The 26,590-nt window shown below is 50.4% G+C and overlaps 1 protein-coding gene across 12 annotated transcripts in view; it reads left to right on the top strand.

The window, feature by feature from the left end:
- The window catches only part of DYSF (dysferlin), a 205,276-nt gene that overhangs the window by 62,345 nt on the left and 116,341 nt on the right, over positions 1–26,590 (top strand). For 7 of the 12 annotated variants that reach the window (XM_005867772.2, XM_014540931.1, XM_005867762.2 and 4 more), the window contains 8 exons: positions 2,731–2,857; positions 5,547–5,650; positions 11,790–11,858; positions 11,988–12,031; positions 15,919–16,001; positions 24,251–24,292; positions 25,816–25,931; positions 26,427–26,540. In XM_005867772.2, coding sequence (XP_005867834.1) covers positions 2,731–2,857; positions 5,547–5,650; positions 11,790–11,858; positions 11,988–12,031; positions 15,919–16,001; positions 24,251–24,292; positions 25,816–25,931; positions 26,427–26,540 — 699 coding nt within the window. The remainder of the gene's footprint in view (positions 1–2,730; positions 2,858–5,546; positions 5,651–11,789; positions 11,859–11,987; positions 12,032–15,918; positions 16,002–24,250; positions 24,293–25,815; positions 25,932–26,426; positions 26,541–26,590) is intronic. The other 5 variants (XM_005867776.2, XM_005867767.2, XM_005867775.2 and 2 more) reach the window with 1 other exon arrangement.

Genomic DNA, 26,590 nt, shown 5'->3' with positions numbered 1-26,590 from the left:
AATTCTACCACTCAGCGAGAACTGTTATTAATCTCTCTTTGCATATCCTCTCAGAAGGATATACATTCGTATTTTCTTCTCTTAATACTTTTTGATTGAGGTCTAATTGACATGTAACATATTAGTTTCATGTTATATGTTATACTGATTCGATATTTGTGTATATTGTGAAATGATCACCACAAAAAGTCTAGTTACATCTGTCACCTCACATAGTTACAAAAAAAAATCTTTTTTCTTGTGGTGATAACTTTTAAGATCTAGTCTATTAGCAACTTCCCGATATGCAATCTTACATTAACTATAGTCGCCATGCTGCATCTTATGTCCCCGTGACTTACCGCTGGACGTTTGTACCTCTTGACCATCTTCCCATTCCCTCCACTCTTCCCTCCTCCCCGTCTCTGGCAATCATCTGTCTTTTGCATATTTTTCTTCTTTGCAGATGTGAGAACAGTTATACGTTGGAGGTGGTAGAAGGAGAAAGGGTGTAGAGTTGGGGAGATAGCAGCATCATTGTGTGTCTGGAGAGAGGAGAAAACGTTTGGAGTAGTAATTGTGGGAGAGGTTCATTAAGAAACGGAGGGTTTCTGGACCCACTCTGGGTTGGGGACTTTGTGGCACAGCCTCATGATGCTCAGTGGCCCAGAAGCAGACTGGGAGGTGGATGGTGGAGGTGGCAGGCGTGGCTTAGGCAGGCCTGGTGGAGGCACAGGGCCGAGGTGGCCAGGGCATCGGGGCAGGGAGGATGCAGGAGGACGGGGCCTAGAGCTGATGCAGAGGACAGAGAATACGAAATGCACACTTATTGAGCACCTGCTGTGTGCCCCACTGTGTGCTCTGTGAGGGGTTGGAGGAGGTGGATAGCTTGCAAGCTGTCTTCTGAGAGGGGTGTCAGTGGTCAAGGTTTTGCTGGAGCAGTGGTTCTGTGTGGTTGGAAGTTGGAGATGGGGCCATGCCTCTAGCAGCTGAAGGGGACAGGAGATGAAGACGCTGTTGGTGGAGGACAAGGAGCTGTGCTGGCGAATGGCTTGTCCACATGTGGATTCCCTGATGGGAGAATTGGAACTCAGATAGGCAGACGGTGAGGCAGGCGCTGCGGTCATCCAGGCAAGGCGAGCACAGGGCCTGGGCTTGGCTGTGACAGCAGTGAGAGCCGTGGGGGAGAGGTGCATGTGGGTGGTGCGGACTTCCGGGAGGGAGAGATGGAGGGGGGAGGGGGGCAGCTGCCAGGCGTGGCCCTCTCTTTGCAGCTGAGCTGGCCAGTAGGAGTGGGAGAGTCAGGAGGAGGGAAGCGATCCGCAGGGGAGGGGTGGTGGGAGGTGGGGTTTCCCAGGGAAGGCCGAGGGCAAGTCCCATGAGGATGTCAAGGAGGAGGAGCTGGCTGGTGACAAGAACTCAAGCACCCACAGTGGAAAGTTTAGGGGAGGGAGAACGCAGGGTGTTGTGCCCAGGGCCGATGGAGCTCAGGTAGACAGCCCCACCCCCGGGCACCCGTCCCTGCTCTCACCCCGTGCACTCCAGCCCTGTCCCTCTGTCGCCCGGCTCTCCGCCATTGTGCTTCTCGCTCCTTCTCTGGGGCATCTCCGAATCTGTTATCCTCTTGTAAAACAACGCTTCCTCCTCTTCCTAGTACCTGGAGCCTTGTTTCCCCCTGAGGAAGTCACTCCTCTTAGAACCAGCTCAGAAGGAGGCCCCTGCGTTCGGCTCCGGCTCTCCCCAGGCCTCTGGGATCGGAGAGCAGCTGCCTCTGGTCCTCACCGCAGTGCCCTGTGGTCGCCAGCAGCCTTTCCCAGCCCCAGCGCTGCCTCCTCCCGCAGCGGCTGCTTCCCTGGCTTCTTCCCCCTCTGTGGGTCCTCTGGGCTGTGACCTGCCCTGCAGAGCTGGCCCCGGAGGGTCCTTGTGTGTGGATTCCTGTCTTTGCCACGAAGTGTGACGTGTCCTCACGGACGAGCCATCAACATCTGATCTTCTTCTAAGATCGGAGCTCGGGGGTCCCTCTCCCCACCAGTCTCTTTCCACCTCTCTCCCTCCCTCACCTGCTGGGTGACAGCTCTTCCTCGATGGGGTGACAGCCCCCCATCCCTCTCAGTTTCCCAGTCCCTCAGCTCCCCCTTGCCACACTCTCCCCTCTCCCCATGACCCTAATTCTCACTGCGTGCTTACTAACCCCTGGGTCTCCCACATACCTCCTGTCCCCCACTGTCCCTACCACACACTGTCCACTCCACTCTGTGGTCAGTTTGGGTGGCAGAAGTCACCCGGAGGTGCTGGTTGCCACGGGTGCTGCCACGGGTGCAGTTTATTCCTTATCTCATTCCCCACAGCGGCTGTTTCTAAATGTGTCTCTCTCCTGAGCTCCACCCTCAGCCTCCCTCGGGGAGTCAGAGAGGCACAGTGTGAGAGCCCTGGCTGCTGACCGACCCTCCCTCCGCTCCCGCTCCCTTCCATCTCCACTCGTCTCCTGCCATCCCCCGCTCTCCCCCCTGCTGGGCCCTGTGCCGTGTCCTCTGCCAACTGGTCCCACCTTCTCTTCCTGGTCTCTTTTCTTGTTATTGTCTCCACTGCCCCGAGGAGGAAGCGGGTCCCAGGTGAGGAACCTGCCTGGGGTCCACGCTGGTGAGCGGCCGGTGCGGCCTGCCTCTCTTCAGAACACACCCTTTCGCTGGTGTTGGTTGAGGAAGGGAAAAACGTCGTTGAGTCAGGAATCACATTTGGTTTGCGTTGTAGCTCGAGAGAAAGGACCCCTCGGAAGACAAGGAGGACATCGAAGGCAACCTGCTCCGGCCGACCGGCGTGGCCCTCCGAGGGGCGCACTTCTGCCTGAAGATCTTCAGGGCCGAGGACTTACCGCAGAGTGAGTGTGGGCCTTCCCTGGGACCGGAGGCCTGGGCCGGTGGGGACCCGCTGGAACGCATCAGCTCCCGGGGGGAATGGATGGAGGGGCTGCCCCTCCGCTCTTGCCCTGCCTCCCGTGGGCCTGGCGTCCTCACTCCTGGAATCTGCTAGATCAGTGCCCGGCCCTCTGCGCTGTCCTCCGGGGAAGCCCCAACCCCTCTCTGGGTTTCCCCAGGGTGTTTATTGTTCTTAACAGAGAAGCAGTCATAATGAATGAAAAGACATATAAGTGCTGGTGGAGTCACAGAGATGCCAGACATCTTGAGACGAATAGCTGCCCTGGGCTCCATTTCCGCATCCCCTCGGCCTGGTCTGGCTGTGTGGCCTCTGGGGACCCATTTCCTGGTTCTCACCAGGGAGTCAGCACCATCGGACTCTGTTCTGTGCTCAGGGCTGGATCTCACTGATTTTCTTTCCTCTTTGAGGAAGCCCAGCCTGCAAGTTGGCAGACCCTGGTCTGGGGAGGCAGACACTGACGTGTTGGGCGAGCTCAGTGTCTCTGCAGGTGAAGGATGAGCACCCAGTTTGCCTCTGACTGTCCTGGGTTAACCCTGAAAGTCCCATGTCCCGGGCAGCCACTCGGTCTCCGGCACTGGAGCAGTGGGTCACCTTGGTGTGGCCGGGCCCTCCTCCTCCCAGGAAGGCCACTGTGGCCACTGCCTGGCTTCTCACCGTGGCTAGCCCTGTATCGGCCCCATCCGTGTGCTCAGTAGATGGCGGGGGAATTACAGCAGGTCCTCGAACGTCATTTTGTTCAGCATCTTTTGTTATAATGTTGATGCGATGCCATACGAACTTAACTCTTGTTTATATCAATTAGTTTATGATAAAATTGGTTGCATGTATATTGGTTCCCTTAAAGTCACAGAACCTATTGATGACCTCAAGTGAGGACTTACTGTACCTATCCTGAATATTCTAGAGCTGTGGGTGCTAGGATCACCGGGGGAGCTTTAACGTAGGGATGCCTGGGCCACACCTTTGGTGGTTCAGATTGACTTGGTTTGGGGTAAGGTTCAAACATTGGTCGTTTTTATTTTTATTTTATTTATTTTTGTTAGTTCTCACCTGAGGATATTTTTCCATTGACTTTAGAGGGAGTGGAAGGGAGGGTAGGGGAGGGAGGGAGAGAGAAAGAGAAACATGAATGTGAGAGACACACATTGATTGGTTGCCTCCCACATGTGCCCCGGGGGTGGGGGATTAAATCTGCACCCAGCTCCCTGCCCTTGACCGGGAATTTAACCTGTGACAACGTCGATGTGCGGGGGTGATGCTCTAACCACTGAACCACCGGCCAGGGCCTCATTGGTCATTGTTAAAGGCTCCCGAAGTGGTTCAGCTGTTCTGTGGGCTGTGAGCCGCTGCTTCCAGTGTGCGTTGGTGGCATATGAGCCAGTTGTGGTTCATAAGTCAGTGAGAACATTTGCTACTTGGGTCTCTGTTTACAAGTTTTGCGTAAAGCTAATTGAGGGTTTCTGCTTTGACTAATGACAGCAATAAATGAAATGGGTTCCTTCTGTACAGGTTTATTTGAACCAAAATCATGGGGAAAGCCTTTAAATATATAATGGGTATTAAATGGTCATTAAAATACATGCTTAGCCCTGGCTGATGTGCTAAGTGGTTAGAGCATCAGCCTGCAAACGGAAGGGTCTTGGATTCGATTCTGGTCCAGGGCACGTACCTGGGTTGTAGGTTCCCCGGCCCGGTTGGGGGAGTGTGGGTAGCTCTCTCACATCGATGTGTCTCTTTCTCCTCCCCACTCCCTTCCACTCTCCCTAAAATCAATGGAAGAAATATCCCCCAGTGAGGATTAACAACAGTAACAAGATATGTGCTTAAAAACATTCTGCACTTACTGGTTAAACGATGCAGAGTGAAGCTGGTGAGATTCCTAAGGGGGCTGGGGAAATGGAAATGTTTGCTTTGCTGAAGGTGAAGGTGCTCTATGTTTAATTCTCTGCAATGTTGTTTAAATATAAATAAAACAAAATAGGTGGGTATATAGAATATAAATGTTAATTGTTATCTGTTGTAGTCATGTAGACATTAGCAAGACTATAATCTTTAACTGTCAATTTCCTCTCTAATTCATATACATTATAGATAACACATTCATATGCATACATTCACAAATATACATCTCTCTCTCTGTACATACATATATAAACATGGCTAATTTAGTAAAATATTGATTTGGAGCAACATAGGTTAAAATTTCATAAAAAACCCAGAATTGACTTGTTGGTTAACCTTAGGTAAATCACGGAGCTAATGGATGTAAAGAAAAATGTCAAAAGGATGCCAATAATGGGATATTATTATAACAACTTCCAGTCCTTTTCTGGGTTTACTGCCCTCACTGATGTAGATTTCTAACCCATCAATTGGTGGAAAGACGCTGTTCTGAAAGATGCTGAGGGGTGGGGTGGTGGTGTTAGCGAACAAGCTGTGGGGGTGCTGGGTGAGGAAATATTTCAGGGGATCCTCCCTCCTGGGCGCCCTCACTCCTGAAGTCCCTGGGCTGAGCGGGCGCCTCAGCGTCTCTCTCTTTGCCAAGAGCACCTGGAGACTGGCAGGCAGAAGGCCGGGGTTTTGGAGGCGGGGCAGCAGGTGGGCAGTGACCAGCATGTCCTTCTCTCTAGTGGACGATGCCGTGATGGACAACGTGAAGCAGCTCTTCGGCTTTGACAGCAACAAGAAGAACTTGGTGGATCCCTTCATGGAGGTCAGCTTCGCAGGGAAAATGGTAAGGAGCAAAGAAGCGGGAGGATGCTCAGGGAGGGCAGAGCATGGGGCAGAGTGAGGTGCAGGCGTGCTGCCCTTGGGCACGCTCACCAGAGGCGCGTGCGCACAGGTGAGGCTGATCGTGCTGCCCTTGGCCACGCCCACCAGAGGCGAGTTCGCACAGGTGAGGTGAGCGTGGGACTCCAGGGGAGACACTGGCCTAGGCCCAGCTCTCCGGGCAGCAGCACGCATGTGGATGGGTGCACTTGGGCCTCTGAGATTGACACATGTTTGTGGATGGACACGGAGCAGGCAGATGGATAGTGGGTGGATACGAGACTATTTGGAGAGAAATGAAGCAATTGCATAAAAACTAGATGTGAAGGCGTAAAGATAGGGAAACTAAAAACTATGTAATAAAGACATAATGGTTATTTTTAAAAATTTGTGGTGGGAGTTGGGCAGAGGAAGGCCACGTTGGTGGGGGCCCTTGGGATCACGCTGACGTTCCTCTCTTCCTTGCAGCCCACCTTCCTGCCCAGAGGCAGGCTTGTTGCTCTAGTCCCTGTTGATTTCTGCTCCATCCCGCCTCACCTAGGATGGAGTCCCCAGCATCTGTCTGCCCAGCCTACAGGCTCTCCTTGGCCATGCCCAGCCTTCAGATGGTCCTTCTCCACAGGAGGACTCCCACTTGTTTAACCCTGACCCTCCCTTCACCCCTAGGCCTCCAGGGCCCTTTCTGCACATTTCTACCTATTGCCTCTTGGGCCCTTTCAAAGAGTCATCTTCTGCCTCATCCTGCCCACGTGTGGGAGCCTCCATCCTCCCCGGGTACCGCCATCGAAGGCAGAACACGTGGGCCTGCATCAGTTCTTCCCCCGTTTAAGCCCTTGCTACACCAAATATGCCTCCCCTGGCCCGGACTTCAAACATGTCTTGAGGCCCATCCCTTCTCTCTGCCCCACAGCTCACTGTGGGTCCTTACCCAAATGCAGTTTGGTTTGGGCTTGGGGTCAGGGTCTGATGCCCTCTTCCGGCCTTCAGGGGCACTGGGACAAGAAGGCAGGAAGGAAGCAGGAAGGCTTGTTGGACAGTCTTGCTGGACACTTTATCTAAGGACTGGGACAAATTTTTCCAGTTAGATGGATCAGAAAGTTCTGAGATGGTTTTATTCCACGTTCCCAGGGATGGTAGGATGCTCTGATGATGGTTATAGCCAAGACCAACCTGTCTTTGGCTCCTGGCTGCTCCTGGGTCCCTGTCAGTCCCTCTGTCCCCCTAGGTCTTCTCCTGTCCTGGGATGCCCTTGGCTGGCCCTGGGCTCTTTTTCTAGGCAGGTGCAAATGTCTGAGGGTGGTGATGGAGGTAGGGAACCTGGTGTAGGAAAAGCCGATTGGTGCCTGGGCTGGTGTGAGAAGCTGCACCCTCCACTCTCCCTCTAGAACAGCGGTTCTCAACCTTCTGGCCCTTTAAATACAGTTCCTCATGTTGTGACCCCAACCATAACATTATTTTCGTTGCTACTTCATAACTGTAATGTTGCTACTGTTATGAATCGTAATGTAAATATCTGATGTGCAGGATGGTCTTAGGCGACCCCTGTGAAAGGGTGGTTCGACCGCCAAAGGGGTCGCGACCCACAGGTTGAGAACCGCTGCTCTAGAAGGAAGGGGCTTATCATGGAGGAGCCAGTTGAGACCTTCCCTCTTGAAAGCTTTAGCCTGGGGGTCCCCAGGCCTCTGTGCCCCTCTCTCCCCACCTCGTCGTGGCCTCCCCCACACTCTCTGCTCCCTTCACTGCCTGTCTCATTCTGCCTGCCTCTCTGTCTCAGTCAGCTTGTGTGTCACTTTTTTTCATTGATTACAGCCTAACTGAGCAGACCTGGGGTTTTGTCCTCTCTGTGTACCCACCCACCTCAGCCAGGTACTCTTTGCATTTCCTCTTATAGACACTTGATGGCACTATTATCTAAGATGTGAAGTTTACCTGATTTGGCTGAGCTACTTACTAGGGGAGTATGAGAGAGATATAGAGATAGAGATAGAGTTAGAGATAGAGATAAAGATAGAGATAGAGATAGAGATAGAGATAGAGATATGTGTGTGTGTGTGTGTGTGTGTGTGTGTAGATACTTGGAGGGCAGAGCAGGAAACTTTAAAACAACCTTTTTTTTTTCTAAATGCAAGAATAATACTTATTAATTGTAAAAAAAAAAAAGTGAAAATAATCAGAGAAACCCAAGGAAAACCAACAAAAGAATAACCGTATTTCTGTACCCACGGTACCCTGGAGACAACTATTGTTAACATTTGTGCCATGTTTTCCTCTCTGCAGTTCTCACTCCTCCTGTTGGCTTCACCCCCACTCCATCCCCGGAAAAAAATTAGATCCAGTTACAGCTGATTTTCATTATTTGCAGATTCTGTATTTGCAAGTTCACCTTCTTCCTAAAATGTATTTGGAACTGCAAAGCCAGTACTCACGGTGCTTGCGCGATCGTTGGCGAGGACTGGGAGCTGGCTGGCTTGCACGTTGCCAGCCGAGTTGGAGCAACGGGACGCTTAGCTCTCAGCCTGTAAAAAGTGTCCCTTTCTTGGTCTCCTTGGTGTCACGTTTTCCGCATGTTACTGGCGATTTCACTGTTTAAAACAGTCCCAGGCGAGTGCGGAATTGCTTTTCTAAGTGCAGGAAGGCTGTGACATGCCTCATGGAGAAAATCTGTGTTAGAAATGCTTCATGCCAGCAGGAGGGATCGTGCTGTTGACCATGAATTCAACGTTAATGAATCAACAAGATTTATTAAATAAGGTGTCTTAAACAGAAATGTGTAACACAAAATTATGAATTGGTTGTTTGACAAAAATGTTGTGACAGAGGCTGGCAGGAGCCAAACCCTGTATTTCCCCCTGGAGCAGTGGGTCAACACTCGCTGATTCTGTGTTCTTGGTGAACTAAAGAACGCGCAACTACCACCCATAGGGAGAGTCAGCGGTACCTGTGCAGTCTGGGACACTGCTTTTCTCATCTCGCATTTCCTTAGGTTACTAAATAGCCTTTGGAAACAATTTCTTAATGACTGCATACTGTTCCATTAAGTGAATGTAACAATAGTAACCTATTTTTGGATAATTTTTGTTGCTGTAGTTTTCCTTTTTTATGAGCAATGCTGTGACAAATCCGTGTACTGGAATCTTTGTCCACATTCTGATTGCTCTTCCATAGGGAGGTTTCTAGACCAGGTCAGAAGGCATGCTTATTTTTAAGTATTTGATAAAGGTGGCCAAGTAGCCCTCCGGAAAGTTTGTACTAATTATACTCCATCATCCGGTAAAAGAGGTTGTTTTTATTTTATTTTATTTATTTATTATTATTTTTTTAAATATATTTTTTATTGATTAAGATATTACATATGTGTCCTTATCCCCACGTTATCCCCTACCCCCCCGCTCATGCCCTCACCCCCCTGTTGTCCGTGTCCATTGGTTAGACCTATATGCTTGCATATAAGTCCTTTGGTTGATCTCTCCCTCTTACCCCCACCCTCCCCTACCTTCCCTCCAAGGCCCAACAGTTCAATCAATGCCTCTCCGTCTCTGGATCAGTCCTTTTTTTTTTTTTAAGGCTTAGAGGAGTGAAGGAGGAGGAGAAGCTTTGTGCTGCCTGGGCTGAGTGTGTGGGGAGTGGAGAGGGTGCGGGAAGGATGTTGGGGACTTTAGGACCAGAGGCAGTGCTGGCCTGGATGCGGCCATGGGGCCAGCTGTTATCCCATTGGCTTTCTCAGTGGCGGCAAGGGCAGCCAGGTGGAAGCGCTTCCCTTGATGTGGCGGAGGTCTGCCACTTCCTGCATCGCTCCTGGGAGGGTAGGGACAAACCTGGGCCTCTTGCTCCAGGGAGCTGAGGCACCATGCTGGCACGTCTCTCAGCTGTGGCTGGTTAGAGAGTCCTTTCTTTTCCTTTTAAAATTTTGTTCATCTAATTTTTGAATTAGGTAGTACATTTATTACATCTATCTATAATCTATCTATATATCTAGCCACCTGTCATCTGTCTGTCTTTATTATCTATCTATCCTATATCTATCTCTCTCTCTCTCTCTCTCTCTCTCTCTCTAATCTATCAATCTATCCACCTGTCATCTGTCTGTCTTTATTATCTATCTATCCTATATCTATCTATCTATCTATCATCATTTGTCTCTACCATCCATCATGAAAGCTCTCCTTCTTGCTCGGCCCTGCCCCTACAGTCTGGCATTTCTTCCCTCCCATGCAGATGAAAGCACTGCAGTTAGCTTCCTGCAATCATTCTGGCTTTATTCTGCAAATGCAAGCACATCTGGCTATAATTCTTAGCTTTTACCCTTTTTATACAAACGTTTGCACATTATACTGTCCTGCCCCTTGCTTTTTAATCCCCCCCAGTTTTATTGAGATATAACCACAGAACTGTATAAGTTTGAGGCACACAGCATAATGGCGTGGCTTATATTGTGAAATGATTATGATAATAAGTTTAGTTGACATCCATCATCTCATATAGAGACCCGCCAAAGAAAACAATGCTTTTTTCCTTGTGATGAGAATCCTTAGGATCTACTCACCTAACAGCTTTCAAATGTACCTTTCAGCAGTGTTACCTATAGTCTACGTGTTACATGTGACATCCTCAGTACTTAGCTTTTCAATTAATAAGATAACTTGGAGGCTGTTTTGTAACACCGAGCAGCCCTCATTCTTTTTAGAGCGGCACAGTACTCCATCGTGGGGATGGACCATCATTTATTCAGCCGGTCCTTTAACCTGAGTTATTCCACATCCTCGCCAGCAGAAGCCACAGTGCCGTAAATAACCTCATCCGGATGCCATTCTGCACATGTGCGGGTGTTTCTGTAGGATGAATGTCTAGCAGTAGAACTGGTAGGTCGAAGGGTGTTTGCATTTGTGATGTTGATAGTAGCCAGTTGCCCTCTGTAGGGGTCGAGCTTCCGTCAAAGCCCTGCCAATAGGAGGCTGCCAGGCTTTAGAGATTTTTACAAAACAAATCTGATGGATGAGAAATGGTATTTCATTAGTTTTATTTGTGCTTCTTTCATGACAAGGGAGGTTGAGCATCTTTTTGTGTGCTTTGCAACCCTTTGTAAACCCATCCCTGAGAACTGTGTCCCATGCTGCCGATGGTTTTGCCAGGTTGTAGGGCTCTCTTCTTTCCTTTTGATCACACAAGGGCCGTATCCTGGTACCCATCCCTGCCCAGCCTCAGCCTGGGCTCTTCTCACAGGGAGGTGAGGCGGATGGGGGCAGGGGCTGGCACTGGGTGAACCAAGGATAGAGGCAGTCTTGGCTGCACCATCGTCTCATGAAGGGACTGAAACCCCGGATCTAGGTCAGATGAATGAGCTAATGCAGGGAAAATGCTCACGCACTGCAGGGCCCATAGTAAATGCTCTGAAAAAGGCTGCTCAGTATTTTATGTGTAGAACATGCAAACCTACCAGGATCTATATCTCTAAAATCGGGCCTTGACCTGTCATCCCCATGTGGACACAGGATGCCCCGAGCTGGCTGAGGGGCCTGGTGCTGCCCCGGGGAACCCAAGGGCAGAGCAGAGCAGAGCACTGGAGCTAATGCTTGGATCCGATTTCCACTCCGCTAGGTTTCTTGTTTGTGGAAAGCCAAGTCTTAAGAGCAGGGCTTAATCTGAGGCAGACTGTGGCTGACGGGGTGTGTATATTCACTTAATTTTCTCCTCACTCTCAGATGCTGGTGCGTGGCCCTGGCCTGGCCCTTCAGCTCTCTTATCCCCTTCTCCCCCCCCCAACTCTAAACTCCTGGGGCTCACAGTCTCCCAAAGGGGCAGGTTATGGGCCCTTGGGAAAGCCAGGCTGGACTCAGGGGCCCCACATTCAGGGTTATGGCCATAATGGGAGGGAGGAGAGGGGGAATTCCAGCCAGAAATACGAACTGAGAGTGAAGGGTTGTGGCATTCAGGCAATCTATTCCCCAGACCTGGGTTTGACATACCACAGAGCAAAGATTCCCTGTGCCTGAGCCCACCACACAGGGCCTTCTGCCCAGTATGACAGAGAACGGCTGCTGGCTGGGCTGGTGGTCCCCAAGGGAGTCCAGAGTCTCCTCGGAGCTCCAGCCACCTCTGTCTTCTAGCTCTGCAGCAAAATCCTGGAGAAGACGGCCAACCCTCAGTGGAACCAGAGCATCACGGTGCCTGCCATGGTGAGCCTCGGCCCTCGTGGGCCCACCCGGGGGCCCCAGGCTCCTGGCCTCCCCAGCATCCCACCCGCTTCCCAGACTCCTGGTTCTTCAAAAGGACTCCACACCAACATGCATCTCTTCTCTCTATAGTTTCCCTCCATGTGTGAGAAAATGAGGATTCGTATCATGGACTGGTGAGTTCCACGCCGCAGTCCTTGGAGGGAGCTGTCCTCAGAGTGGCCGTCCTCAGGGGTCGCTGGGTCGTTCAGTTCAGTCTGCACGCAGTGGGCGTGTGTGTTCTGGGTGACTCAGTCTCCTCTGGGGGAGGCAGAGGAGGAGAGGGTGTGGGCCATTCTTGGGAAACTCACTTGTAGCCCTGCTCAGAGGCAGATAGGAGGGCAGCCAGGTAGGACTGGGAGGACTCCAGGAGCCTAAGATCCCTGAGGTCAGGAGGAGGCAGGAAGGCTTCCTGGAGGAGGTGGGGTTTTAATGAGGGCATTCCAGTAAAGAGGGGATCACAAGCAAAGGCAAGGAGGCTGAAACAGCAGAGCTTCTGGGGGGATAGGCTGCGATGCCTTCTGGGTAGGTAGGATGGGGTGGGAGGGCCCCATGCTGAGAAGTGCCAGGATTGTCTAAGCAGGGGGTGCCACTGGGGGCTTGAAACAGGTGAGGGCAGTAGCCACAGGGGCATGTTGGGAAAGGAATAGCACCTACCACTTGTTGAGCACCTACTGTCCGCCAGGCTGTGCCCAGCAAACACTTTACATGCAGGATCTCACCTGACCTTCAGCTTGACTCCCTTTTTTGTGTGTGAATCCTCACCCGAGGATATTTTTTCCCAGTGTTAGAGAGAGTGGAAGGGAGAGGGAGGGACAAAGAGAGAAACATCGATGTGAGAGAGACACATCAATTGGTTGCCTCCCGCACGTGCCCTGACCAGGGCCAGGGATTGGGGCTGCAACTGAGGTACATGCCCTTGCCCGGAATTGAACCTGGGACCCTTCAATCCGTGGACTGATGCTCTATCCACTGAGCCAAACCAGCTAGGGCTTGACTCCTCCTTTACAGGTGAGGAGGGAGGCTTGCAGAGACTGAGTAATCTGCTCTGGGTGACAGCTGGGGGCAGCTGAGGCCAGGCCTGCTCCCCAAGCCCACACTTCACCAGTGGCCGTGCCGCCTCCTGCTGTGTGGAGGGGGTCTCTCCCGCACCCGAGGGCCCTTAGGGGTCCATACGCTGATCTCCAGGACCTTCCATACACCAGGCTTTCCAAACAGAGAGAGTTGTCCTTTCTCTGCCCCCAAAGGCCTGGGCTGTGCGGTTCCCAGTGTGTTGTCCTTTGGTCTCGGGCCCAGGGCACCCCCAGCAGGAGGATAATGAGAGACTGGGGAAAACCCCCAGGCCACAGAGCCATTACCGTGCACGCCAGTTCCCCGGGCCCAAAGCAAACAGCTTGTGAGAATTAGAGGAGAGGAAGGGAGCAGCCAGGAGGGCGGGAGGGAGAGGCCTCTGGGGCCCTGACCGCCGGTATGTTCCGTGGGGAAGCGGTCTGGGGGGAGACGTGCTTTGTGTCCACAGATGATCTCTTCATCTTAGCTCGCAGTGCGTGTGCGAATGTGTGTGCGTGGTGTTGCCTGGGTGATTGGCTGTGCACGGCTGTGCATGTGGATGCATGTGTCTGTGCATGTGGATGCATGTGTGCGTGGGTGTACATGGGGCGGTTGTCCCGTGTGCGTGGGGACAGGCCTTGCCTGAGCCCCCGTGAGCTGTGTCAAAGGCCTCGGCATACTGTACAATCCAAACACATGACGGAATCTGGTGGTTGCCTCTCTGGTTTGGGTTGAAGTGGCATTTTTATTGTGAGTCTATTTTCAGACTTGCTGTATTTTCCAAAAGCAACCCCAAGCCCCAAAACCCAACTTCTGGCCAGAAAGCATTCTGCTGCTGAAAGTTCCTGTCCAGAGCAGTGCTTTCTTCCCAGAAAATGCAGATCAACTTGTGTTTCTACCTGAGGCCTGGAAATATGATCTAGTCCATTCGGCCTTTTCTCTGTAACTTAAACTTCCGTTCGATTCTTTAAGAATTCCTTCTTCATTAAAAAATAACCCCTTCCAAATTACCCCGCTCCTGCCCCCTTAAAAACAAAACTTCTCTTCCCATTCTCTTTGCCTCCTCAGCTGGTTCAGGTAAGACCAGAGGTTCCCCTCCACGTGGTGGGCTGGTCGTGGAGGCAGTTTAAAAGCGCCCCCCCCCCCCCCGGCTGTCGGTGATCTGGTGTCGATAATCCCATTGTAAAAAGTGAATTTTAAGGTTCTAGTTGTTCTAGTTTGCATCAGCATTGTTCACCGGGAGAAATGATAAAGATCAGTGCTGACAATCACTCTTCCTAGTGTAGCTGCCGTCCTGGTGGAAAAAGTTAAAACCAAGCTTAATCACCTCCCTGGGAAACATGAAGAGGAAGGAAGGGAGCAGCCCAGATGGGGTTTAGATTTAAAAGAGGAAAAAGTCACCAGGCCGGGTTGTCTTTCACATGGGACTTGCGTATCATCGCCTGACGCCACCCAGGGCCAAAGGACGGGAAGCAGGGAGAGAGGGCCTTCAGGCTACAAAGGTAAAACAAACAAAACAAAAACCAAAAAACAAAAAAACAGAGCAAATGCACCTTGGAAACTTCCAGAAGGAAATAACTTGCTCAACCCAACATTTCTCAGCCTCAGCATGATGATATTTTGGCCAGAAAATGTGGGAGACTGTATCATGCATTGTAGGATGTTTAGCAACCAGGACCTCTCTCTACAGCCCTCCTCTCAATACCAAAAATGCCTCAGACATCGCCAAGGGTCCGCTGGGGGTCCACATCGCTGGATTGAGAGACCCTGGTGTAGCCTGACGGGGAAGCAGCAGGTTGCTGTAATCAAATGTCGGGCATAGCCCGCTCAAATGCCATCTTGACAAATTATTTAATCTTCTACACCTCAGCTTTCTCATCTGAGGTTGGGGCTGATTGTAGTACCTACCTCCGAGGGCTGCCGTGCGGACATGAGCTGGGTCCTGTGATGGTTTTAGCAAGTGCTTGGCTTTCGGTAGGTGTTCAGTAAATGCCAGCTATTACTCTATATTATTACCAACAGGACATGGTTGGCTAATGGGTTCACCCATCAGTAAGTCTTCTAGAACTCGTACCCGCAGTCCCCTATGCTGGTTGGGAGGAGAGAAGCTTCCCTCCTGGGAAGCAGGACAGGCCCCCCAGGGCACACTGAGCAGGAAACAGGACATCAGGGCTGGGTTTTGGCTCTGCCCTTCCTTCCCAGGCTGACCTTGGACAAGGACCTTCCTGGTTCTAAGACTCAGTTTTAAGGCCGTTTTGAGGGTCCTGAGAGATAAAGGAGGTTAAAAGTGTGTTGTCACATAGAAAGTCAGATACAAAAAGGAATAGTGGCCCAGCCGGCGTGGCTCAGTGGTTGAGCATTGACATAAGAACTAGGAGGTTACAGTTCGATTCCCGGTCAGGGCACGTGCCTGGGCTGTGGGCTTGATCCCCAGTGCAGAGCGTGCAGGAGGCAGCTGATCAATGATTCTCTCTCATCATTGATGTTTCTTTCTCCCTCTCCTCTCCTCTCTGAAATCAATAAAAATATATTCAAATCTCCCCTCTCCCCCAAGCACAAAAAAGGAATAGTGCATTTGTGTTGGAGGTAGTGTCTTCCTGGTTACTTGGTTTTCTCCTGGGTCTGGATATTTTTTGAGCTCCTGGTGCCTGGCTCTCCCAGGGTCTGGGGGTCTGGCTCCCTGAGCAGCCTCCTGCCTCCTCCCTCCTCCCTGTCACCTGAAGTGTCCCCAAGAACATCCCGGTGTTGGCTTGATAATGATGCTGATGGTTGTGAAACGGACGAGTTTCCACCTGAGGCGGCTTGAGCAACACTTTATTCCCAGTTTCTTCTTCCCTGGGATGACCAGGCCTCAGTGAAATATCCAGTGTGAAGACTGGGACCCCTGGTGATGGACAACCAGAGCCATTTCCTGCTGGGTGGGCTGTGTCCTCAATCTTCCCCCTGTCCAGGCCCTCTCTGTCCCCTGTTCTAGGGACCGCCTTACCCACAATGACATCGTGGCCACCACCTACCTGAGTATGTCGAAGATCTCTGCCCCTGGCGGAGAAATAGAAGGTAAGCTCCCCCTCTGTTCTGCCCTCTAGTACCCAATGCTCCCCCTCGTTCCACCCCTGCCCATCTTGCACCTCTAGTTTTGAGAGTTTGCAGAAAAGGAAAGATGACAAGTCTTTGCTGCCCATTTCCCAAGGCTCTGACCAACGAGAGATGGGCCTATGGACACCTAGGATTCTCCACCTTCGGAGGGGGGGACGCATCTCCGATGGGATAGAGAGGACAGTTCACTCCTGCAGATAACATGGGGGCGGCACCACACCACCCAGGGGTTCGGTATTGGCCGACTGTGCTCTCGCAGCATCTCTTTTGAAATACGTTTGGTCTGTTAAAAAGTAGTCCATGATCATTTTGTAAAATGTTAAAGAAACCATCTGAAAGATTATAACATTTACCCATGAAATTACCCATAAGCCTACCTTGTATCCAGCCTACCCTCTATCCAGACAGGAACTAACTTGGTATTTTGGGACCTTTCTAAATGTATGTATGTATGTACACCTACATGCATGTATGTGTACATATACACGTACATGCATGTGTATGTACCTATATACATGAAAAACATTGTTTTGAAAAAATTTTCAGTTGCTTTGAACATTGCTTTCTATCACTTGGCAATACAGCATAGATGTTTATTCATGTCATTAAATATTCTTCTACAATATAATTCTAAATGAATACACATGTTCCACATATGCATGTACCAAAATCCATGTTAACTAGCTAATGTTGAATTGTTTAGATATTTTCTAATTTTTCCACATTATAAACAACTGACTTTATATTGAATATTTTTGTAGCTGACTCTTTATTCAATTCACAATTTTCCTTTTGGAGGAACGCCTAGCAGTGGAATTGCTGTGTCAAAGGATTTGAACATTCTAAAGCTTTTGGTATATATCAAAACTGCCCTTCAAAAAGATTGGACAGATTTACATTCTAATCACTTGCAGAAGTTTTTTCTTTTTACACCTTTACCAACACAGAGCAAAGTAATGTTATTAAAACAGAACTTTGTTAATTTGACGGGTGAATTTCATTGTTACCTTGGTTTTCATTTCATTGAAAACTGATGAAGTTGACCAATGCAAATTTAAAAATATTATGATAATTAAATATATTTATATACTTTATTCTATTACATTCTATTGTAAATTGTATGTTCATGTTCTTGTCCAAATTTCTGGTGGTATGTTTGTCTTTTTCTCAGTGTTTTATAAGAGTTCTGTATGTGTATGGACGTTCACTTTCTCTCATCATTTATGCGGATTAATTTTTGTCAGCTTTATTTTACCATTTAATAGTTTTTGATGAACAGAAATTTAAAATCTTTATGTAGCCAGATCTGTTATATTTTTTCTTAGTGTTATAAGGCAAGGAGCTAACATTATTTTTTTCAAAATCGTCCTTTGGTGATACACTGAGAGATAAAGGAGGTTAAAAGTGTGTTGTCACATAGAAAGTCAGCTACAAAAAGGATATATATTGAATAGTCTTTTCCCTACATTTGGAAATACCACCAACCCTTACTAAATTACTAGATGTGTTCTTGGGCTTGTTTAAAAAAATATTGTTGAAAGTATTACATATGTCCCCCTTTTCCCTCATTGACCCCTTCTAGCCTGCCCCCGCCCCCTGCTACCACCCTGTTGTCTGTGTCCATGGGTTATGCATATTTGCATACAAGTTTTTGGTTGATCTCTTTCTACCCACCCACCCACCTACCTCTGCCTTCCCTCTGAGATTCTGCAGTCTGTTTCATGCTTCTACGATCTATTTTCTCTCTAGACCTATTTTGTTAACAGTTTATTTTGTTCATTAGACTCCACATGTGAGTGAGATCATGTGATACTTGTCTTTCTCTGACTCTGACTGGCTTACTTTGCTTAGCATGATACTCCCCAGGTCCCTCCATGCTGTCTCAAAGGGTAAGACATCCTTCTTTTTTACTGCTGCATAGTATTCTATGGTGTATGTAGATGTACCACAGCTTTTTTATCCACTCATCTACTGATGGGCTGTTACTAGATCTTAGCTATTGTATTACGTGCTGCTATGAACATAGGGGTGCATACATTCTTTCTGATTGGTGTTTTGGTTTTCTTAGGATATCTTCCTAGAAGTAGGATCACTGGGTCAAATGGCAGTTCCATATTTAATTTTTTGAGAAAACTCCATACTCTTTTTCATAATGGCTGTACCAATCCTTGGGCTTGTTTTTTGATTTTCTATTATCTTTAACCAGAGGCCCGGTGCACGAAATTCATGCACTCAGGGCGGGGAGGGTCCCTCAGCCCGGCACGTGCCCTTTCACAGTCCGGGAATCCTTGGGAAATGTCCAACTGGGAGCGGACCTAAGCTGGCAGTCGGACATCCTTAGAACTGCTGCGGAGGCGGGAGAGGCTCCCGCCACTGCCGCTGCGCTCACCAGCCATGAGCCCTGCTTCTGGCTGAGCGGTGCTCCCCCTGTGGGAGTGCACTGACCACCAGGAGGCAGCTCCTGTGTTGAGCGTTTGCCCCCTGGTGATCAGTGTGCATCATAACGACTGGTCGTTCCACCATTCGGTCGATTTGCATATTACCCTTTTATTATATAGGATGGGTATGTGTGCTTATTATTTCTTAGGTTTTGGTTTCTAGGTTATTTTAGCTCTGCAAAATTAATTGGACAAATTTAAGTCTTTTCGAAAATCTGAAACAGTTTATATAACATGAGAATATAGTCTTTTGAGGGTTTGAAATAATTCACCCATAAAACCATATGGGCTGGGTGCCCTTTTTGAGTGAGTATAACACTAGCTCTTTAAAAACTTTTCTGTTTCTCTTGTGATCATTGTTATTTTCAGTTTGTTACTTTTACTACAGTCAGTTTTGATGATTTATATTTTCCTAGAAAAGCATTATTACATTGAGGTCTTCTAATTTATTTATACAGTATTGTACAGATCAATAATTTAAACAATTCTCTATCTGTGATGTTTCCTGCTTTCATATTTCTAATGATATGTATTTGAGTTTTCTTTCTTTTTTCATAATTAGCCTTATTAGAAAAATTTTAACCCCTACTTTACTGGACATTTCAAAAATCAGTTTTTTGGATTTATTTATCAATTCTAATATATTTTCTAGTTTTTAATTCTCTATCTTTTTACTCTTTTCTTTAACTCTATACGTGTTTTGTTGTTTCTTATTTCAGCTTTCTAGTCAACTTCTTGTGTTTATTTTCAGTATTTCTAACTTAAATAATGTAAATATGGTTTCTGGTCCCATATGTCATGCTTTTGGCCTTCAGCAAACCACAAGGTTATATTTACCTCTATTTTTTATTTTTTACATCTAGATATTTAATCTATTTTGGGGTGTTTTCAGAGAGCAGCCTGATTTGATTCCTTTGTAGGTAGTCTATTTTTTCTAACTAGATGCTGCTTTTAGGCATGTATTGTTTTTATTGCAGTTTAAAACATTACTTTCATCTGTCTAGATGCAGCACTCCTTTTATTGAATTTTGTCTGAGACATGGTGAATTCTTAAATCTGAGCTGAGGAGTAATTTCCTTTATTCTACCATCACAGCCTGGATGCTGAAGGCAGGGTGGGCAGGGATAGAGCAGGAGTTCTGGAACCAGCAGCTTAGGTTCAGTTGTGCTTTTTGTAGCTGTGTGAGTCGCTCCAGTCTCCTCTTAGGAACCCCAGGCGCAGGAGGTGGTTATAAGGATCCAGTGAGATTTTAAATGTCAAGTTCTTAGGGTGTCTGGTACACAATAAACCCCAAAGTAAGGTTTAGTAGCATCAGCATTGGCTTTTACATCACTGATTTCAAATACAAATATTGTATTTGTTCCCGTTTTGTTTTTTTACTTCAAAATAAGATATGTGCAGTGTGCATAGGAATTTGTTCATAGTTTTTTTTAAACTATAGTCCGGCCCTCCAACGGTCTGAGGGACAGTGAACTGGCCCCCTGTTTAAAAAGTTTGAGGACCCCTGGTTTAGTATCATCAGTATTGGCTTTTACATCACTGATTTCCCCCTGTCTTAATTCTGATATTTTGACCAGAATCGAACCTGGGACCCTTGAGTCCGCAGGCCGACGCTCTATCCATTGAGCCAAACCGGTTAGGGCCATTTTTAGTTTCTTGTCACGCCTTCTTTTCTTGTCATTCCTTTTAATATTTTTTCCTTTCCCTCTTTGTCTGCTCTCTCCCAGAAGTTTAGCTTTGTTCCACGAAAGCTATGTCTCCTTGTACTCTACTGAGGGTTCAGCATTATTTCCTGAGATCTCCAGGGGAACGCGCTCCTTAATCTCACAGATGCCGTCTCCCTCTCCTGGTCGGCACTGTTGTTCCTCCCCCTTCGTTGCTCACTCTGACAAGAGTGTCGGTGTCTTTCTATGGGGCCTGTCCATCCATCTGGTCAGATCTTTCCCTGGAGGACAGGTGAACGCGCCCAGTTTCTAGAAGACTCCACCCAGTGCCCTGGACGTTGACCAATCCCTCGAGGTTCTCTGAAACATTACAAAAAGAACTTCTAATGATAGAAAATTCAAGCACACATAAAAGTAAAGGATTGTACAATGAACTCCCAGGTTTCCTCACTCAGTTTCAACATCTAGCTGCTCTGATTTCATTGCTGATACTTGTAATGAGTGAAACACACAAAAACTGCCTCCCAGAAGGCACTGCTACCAGGCTTCCTCCTGCCCCAGCCCCTCACCCTCCGAACTGTGGGAGCTGCTGCCCCGGGTGGCCCCCTTCTCTAATGCTGTTCAGATCATTTCTGAGGGTGGCTGTCTTGGCTGTAGAAAGATTTGAGGTGAGGGCAGGGGGGTGGGTGGGGTGGGAGAGAGGCTGTCCTGGCCCCTGTCGCAGACCGAAGCTCCTGCTATGGAAGAAACGTCTCCAGTTTGCTGTCTGGCGCTTCCCTGTCCCTGAATCCAGGGACAGACCCTGGGAGAGGCACAAAGTAACCACCCGACTCTCCCGGCAGTTGCTGTTTCCTGAGGTTACAGCGACGCCTGCCATCAGCCGCCAAAGGGGAGTTTAGGTCCCTGGCTCCCCTCAGGCTTCCTTCTGGTGGTGATGATGGCCTTGATCTGTTTTCTGGGCTATGATGAATATTTTAATGGAAACCTGAGAAAGGTGCTGATTTGGCCACTAGATGGCGCTCAGGCCATGGGTAACCCCGTGTGGCTCAGGGAGGCGTTCAGAGGCTGACCACCGGCTCCCACAGATTGTTTTGGAACTAAATGAGAATCACCAGTTTAACATGTGCTGTTAGATAGCGCGATCTCTGTAGCAGTAAATGAGTTAAACGTACTGCTCACACCGGAGCCCTTCTGCACCACTGCTCTGATGTCCCTTCCCGCAGATGGCCCTTGCCCGGGCCCTGGAATCTCGCACTGGCCTCACTCCGGGCCAGCCTCCTCCCCCTTGTCCTGAGGCCACCTCAGAAGATGCCACCGCACCTTTCCGTTCAGCTCTTTGTAGTTTCCTTCACCTTGGGGGTGGGGGGGGGGGGGCCCTTACAGCACGACAATGCACCGTCCTTTATTTTGCCACGGCTCTCCAAACCCAAACTAAACTGAGCTGTAAAAATGGGCTCTTTCTCTGTAGTCCCGGCCTCATGGTTCACCAGATTATTTGGTCCAACCAGGAGTTTTTGTTTTCGTGTTTATTTCCAATGAGGACCGGACCTAACAGTGGCCTCTTAAGCCCTCTGCCCACAAGTTTGCCTGGCACACTGAAGTGTTCCTTGGACCCTGCAAGCCAAGGCACTTAGTAAAAATTTTGTTTTCTGAAAAAGAGTGCTTTCCCCAGAAGCTGCAGTTCTTTTAAAAGGGAACAGATGCACGAGGCCCGTGAAACCCACAGAGATTCTCTTATAATGTTATACATATGAAAACCCGCGCTACCTAAATAGCACTTGAGCCCTACAGTTTTTCCACAGCGAAGAAATCTGAAGTTCTTCTTTTTGTCTTTGGAACGAAGATGATAGTGATTCCCCAGCAGTTCTCGGTGTCTCCTCCCGCCTGGCTCAGGCTGGTGTCAGGCAGCCAAACCGTGGGTGTGTGGGGTGTGCCGAGGGGCAGGGCTGGCTGCAGGTACCGGCCTCAGCGTCTCCAGTGGACACGGGTGCCCCGGGGACTGCCCGGGGGCTGTGATGTGTGGCTCATTGGGCTGGGAGGGCCTGCTCTCGTCTCCCTTAGCTTCCCCAGGTGAGAGAGTTGGGCTTGGTTGCTCAGGCCACAAAACTGGGAGTATTCATCTGTGTTTTGGGGCTTCTTTGGTCTGAGGGAAAACACGCCGAAACACTTGGTGTTTTGGCAGAAGGGCGGTAAGGACTGAATAGACGCATTGTCTTGGGTGCCTTCACTGGTCACTCTGCCCTTGACTTTATGAGCTGTCTGCAGACCCAGGGGAGAGACCCTGGGGGTGATCCTCAACACCCGGAGCCCTAGCACCCTGCCCCCAAGTTAAGAAGCATTGGCCTAAGTTGTCAGCAGGGCTATGTCCTACTAGCGCCCAGCACTGTGCCTGGGCTGGTCTGCTGAACAAACAAACGAACGGGTGAAGGAATTAATGAAAGGTACCGTTGGGAAACAGGCTATTCTGCAGCCACCCTTTGGTCCTCCTAGCCACTGGCTGGTGGGTTTAGGGGACAGTTGTGTCTGGGCTGGGCACCAGTTTGCAGCCAGGATCCAGAGTCAGTTTGTGGGTGGGAAGGCGAGATTGTCTCTGCACCGAGCACATGGAGGTTGGAAGGTTGACCTTGGCCTTATTAGCCTGAGATAACTGGCTGGGCTTGTTTGTGCTCATTTGGAAGGAGCTTAAAATGGAATCTGTTTGCTCCAGGGGGGCCCTGGCCACTGCTCTCCTAGGGGCTCCAGCCGGGTCTGTGTGGGTCCTCTCGCTGTTGCCGAAAGCTCCCCTGTGACCAGAGGCCCGGCTCCCCCACTGACGAGAACCTGTGTCTGTGGGTATGAACATGGCCATGAACTGTGGTTTCTGCAGCGGACTTCTGCCAGGTGGTGTTCTAGCTGAGGCCTGGCTGGGAGAGCTGAGGGGCTGGGTCCCACGCCCCCTGGAGCTGGGCCTCGCCCTCCTGGCTGCCTTCTGTGCTCAGTGGTCAGCCCTGGCCGTGGATCCACACTTCCAAACTCCCCTCTTCTCCACACACACTCTTTCTGTGTCTCTGCTCATTCTTCTTTCACAGTGTTTTGCTGAGCGCTTGGCTCTTACCTGCAGCCATGGAGCCCTGGGGAAATAGTCGTAGGCATTATTTTTCTTAAGGAGACCAATAGGTAAGGGTGACCAATGCATGAGAATAATCAGGATTTCACCATCCACATCTCCAGGCTTGGTCATGACCCCAAACTAAGTTGCCCTTAGCTGATTGGAGGAGGAGTATGGGAAAGGGCAAAAATCAGAGAGGACTGTGGAAGGTGACTGAGGGGTGCTCACTCTTTGGGGGGCATCTTGTAATTGCCTAGAAGTGAGGGATGGATTCCAAGAGCCTGGAAGTTTGCCAGAGCATCTCCTTCCTTGCTTCTCTTATTTATGGACACCCATGGCCAGCATTGAGGGTCACGCCCGAGCGTGGAGAACCTTCAGCTGATGGGCAGTGTCTGTCACTGTGTTTCACTTGCAGAGGCAGGTGCCAGAAGCCAGATCCCAGCGCCTGCTGTTGTGCAAGTGCAACACGGCGGCAATGCTAGACATGGCCACTAGGTGGAGATGTTGTGCCTTGAAATGCCACATCTCGGGGAGCTGGGTCCCAAGTGTCAACCTGCCTGTTGGGTGGAGCCCTGGGTGTGCCTGGCTGCCTCGCTCTGGCCCTTTCGTGCTTCCCCCACCCTTTCTTTGTGTCTGTACTTTGTTTCCCTCACTTTTCTGGCTATAATATGGAAAAGCACATTTTCTTCTCAGTGTTATTTCTTGAATGTATCGAGTCAAGTTTTGGGTCCAATTTTCAATTGGCAAACAGAGCACACAGACGTGCAGGCAGACACCAGTGGGGAGGGACCTGAGGGCTCACCAGGGTGCTGGGGGCTGTGTTTGGCTGAGGGGGGGTGCTCCTTGATGACTTAGTTGGTGATAAATTCACAGCAGGGCTGGGCCACATCTGTTTCCCACACGGGAGCTGTCTTTCCATCTGTCTGCCTGCCAGCTCTCCGTCCACATTCCCTTTCACGTAACCAGACTTCCTCCGAGCCATGCCCATCCTAACCCCTTTTCCATTTCTTTACGCTTCAGAGGAGCCTGCAGGTGTGGCCAAGCCTCCTCCAGCCTCGGACAGTACGTGCTGTGGGGAAGATGAGGGGTGGGGTGGGTCTGGGGTTTCCGCTGGAGGGAAGAGGGTGCTGCTTGCCGCGAAGTTTTGATTTGCCTGAGGTGGGTCTGAGATTCCCCACCATGGTCCCCTAGTTTACCGTTGACTGAACCTCTCAATCTTGATGGAATACTGATATATAAATTGCTTTAAAGGCAATTGCCTCCCACTCCCCAAACCTCTTCCTAAATCTGCTGGGCTCCATCGGTTGCTCAAATGAACCCACTCTCTCAGCAGGGAGCGGGTGGGGCTTGCATGGGTGTCCTTGGCGGGGAAGGGGACATCTTGGGGACCAGTAGGAGGACAGGGGGAGCTGAGAACTCTTGAAGTTGAAATTTGAAAGGTAACTCATAGTTGAGATGATTGTTACAAGTAATTAGCAGTGCTCGTGTTCCATCGGCCTTGGGCTTCCCACCCCGTCCCAGTGCCGGAGCCCTGTCTGTGCCGACTGGAGGGAGAGTGGAGATGGACACAGGGTGGCCCCTGGCTCTGGGGGAGGCATGCTGTTCCTGCCTTCTGGCCAGGGATTTCTTATTTCTCAAGCCCCGTCCCTGCCCCCACCCTGTCCCCCCACTAGCATCTCACCACTGGCTGGGATTCGGGGATCACAGCTCAGGTCTGGATCAAGCCCTTCTTCGCTGAGGCCATTTGTTTTGTGCCCACCTGACTCCTTGTATGGATTGGAGCACCCCGGATAGTTCTTGTCTCCCCTCCCCCACCCCAGCCTCCACCCCCAATATTCCCAGAGTACAGCCAGTGAAGTCTCATCCTGGGAAACTTGGCTGCCAGCTGGAAAATGATGACATGAACAAAAGAGGGCCCCTAAGAAGGATGCTGAGAAGAGCTTTTCCCTGATGTTAGTGTAGTTCTTCTAACTCTCCTCCAGCCTGTGCCACTGGGAGGTTGTTCTGTGCACAGAGGGAAGAGGGAGGGGTTGCCAGCATGAGTCAGGGCTCTTAGGGTCTGTTTCCGGGGTGGAGAGATATGTGCCAGGGGTTGCTTGTGGGGGGATATCTGGCGGGGCCCGCTCCTCGGTGCCTGGGAGAGGGCTTCCCCACTCATGAGGTTCTGGGCCTCCGTTGTGCCTCCCCACTCTCATGTATGGGTTGGGGAGGCGCTGAGGGATGGGGTGTGGCCTGAGGGGGGGCAGGGGAGGACCCTGGCCCCAGACTTACGTGCTGGCTTGGTGCATGGACTTGAGCTCAGACCATTTTGGGTCATGGCACATTGGAGTCATGGGCTCCTTTGCACCCCTGAGCCCCAGTTTCCTCGTCTATAAGATGAGATCATAAAAATAATAAAAATGTCCACATCTCAGCATTGGGGTGGGGATTAGAGGGCCGCATGGGAGACAAAGGGAGCTCTCATCAGTGTCACTGCTCTTTAGGCATGTATGAGGCTGTGCCCCTCGCCGTGTAGGGAACCGAGGCCCAGGGGTGGGCTCAGGCCCGAGGGTGGCCAGCCCTCTGACCCTGCCTGTGTCTCCCAGTGGACGACCATCTGGGCTTCCTGCCCACCTTTGGGCCCTGCTACGTCAACCTCTACGGCAGTCCCCGGGAGTTCACCGGCTTCCCGGACCCTTATGCAGAGCTCAACATGGGCAAGGTGAGTCCGCCAGACCCCTCACACTCCTGGATCCCCAGGTCTTCCAGCCTGGCCTGGCGGTACTGGGGGCCACCGGGACTGCAAGGCCTGGTAGGGCTTGAGCAGGCCCAGGGCCAGTAGCCCTCCTCCTGCCTGGCCCCATCCTGGCTCCTTCCTCCCTCCCACTCCCCTCTCTTTTGCCTCTCCTTCGGGGCCAGCCTGATCCCCCCACTTTCCTGGCCCCTGAGGGGCCCAGGTCCCCCTCCCCCTCTTAGCCCCTATCTGTCTCAGGTCTCACCTCTCCTCTGGCTGGGCTGGAGTCTGGTACTGACCGTCTGGGAGGCTTGGCCTGTCCCCCGGACTCTCTGGGCACCATTTCCTTATTTGCAGAGTGATGGGGTGGCCCAGGGACCTCCTTGGTGCCTGGGAAATGAGCAGCCTCGGGGGCAGATCAGGCCCCTTTCCTTCTCCTCCTCTCCATCCCCCCTGCTCCTAGTGATCCAACCTCCGCTCTAGGGGGAAGGTGTGGCCTACCGGGGCCGGGTGCTGCTGTCCCTGGAGACCAAGCTGGTGGAGCACTGCGAGCAGAAGGTGGAGGATCTCCCCGCAGACGACATTCTCCGGGTGGAGGTGAGGGGCGCGGCTCTCTGCGGTGTGAGGGTGGTGGTCGAGGGGGGCTG

Source organism: Myotis brandtii, unplaced genomic scaffold (genome assembly GCF_000412655.1).
Source record: "Myotis brandtii unplaced genomic scaffold, ASM41265v1 scaffold251, whole genome shotgun sequence".
Taxonomy (NCBI): domain Eukaryota; kingdom Metazoa; phylum Chordata; class Mammalia; order Chiroptera; family Vespertilionidae; genus Myotis; species Myotis brandtii.
The sequence above is the reverse complement of the archived record's forward strand: the minus strand, read 5'-3'. Positions and strand labels throughout refer to the sequence as shown.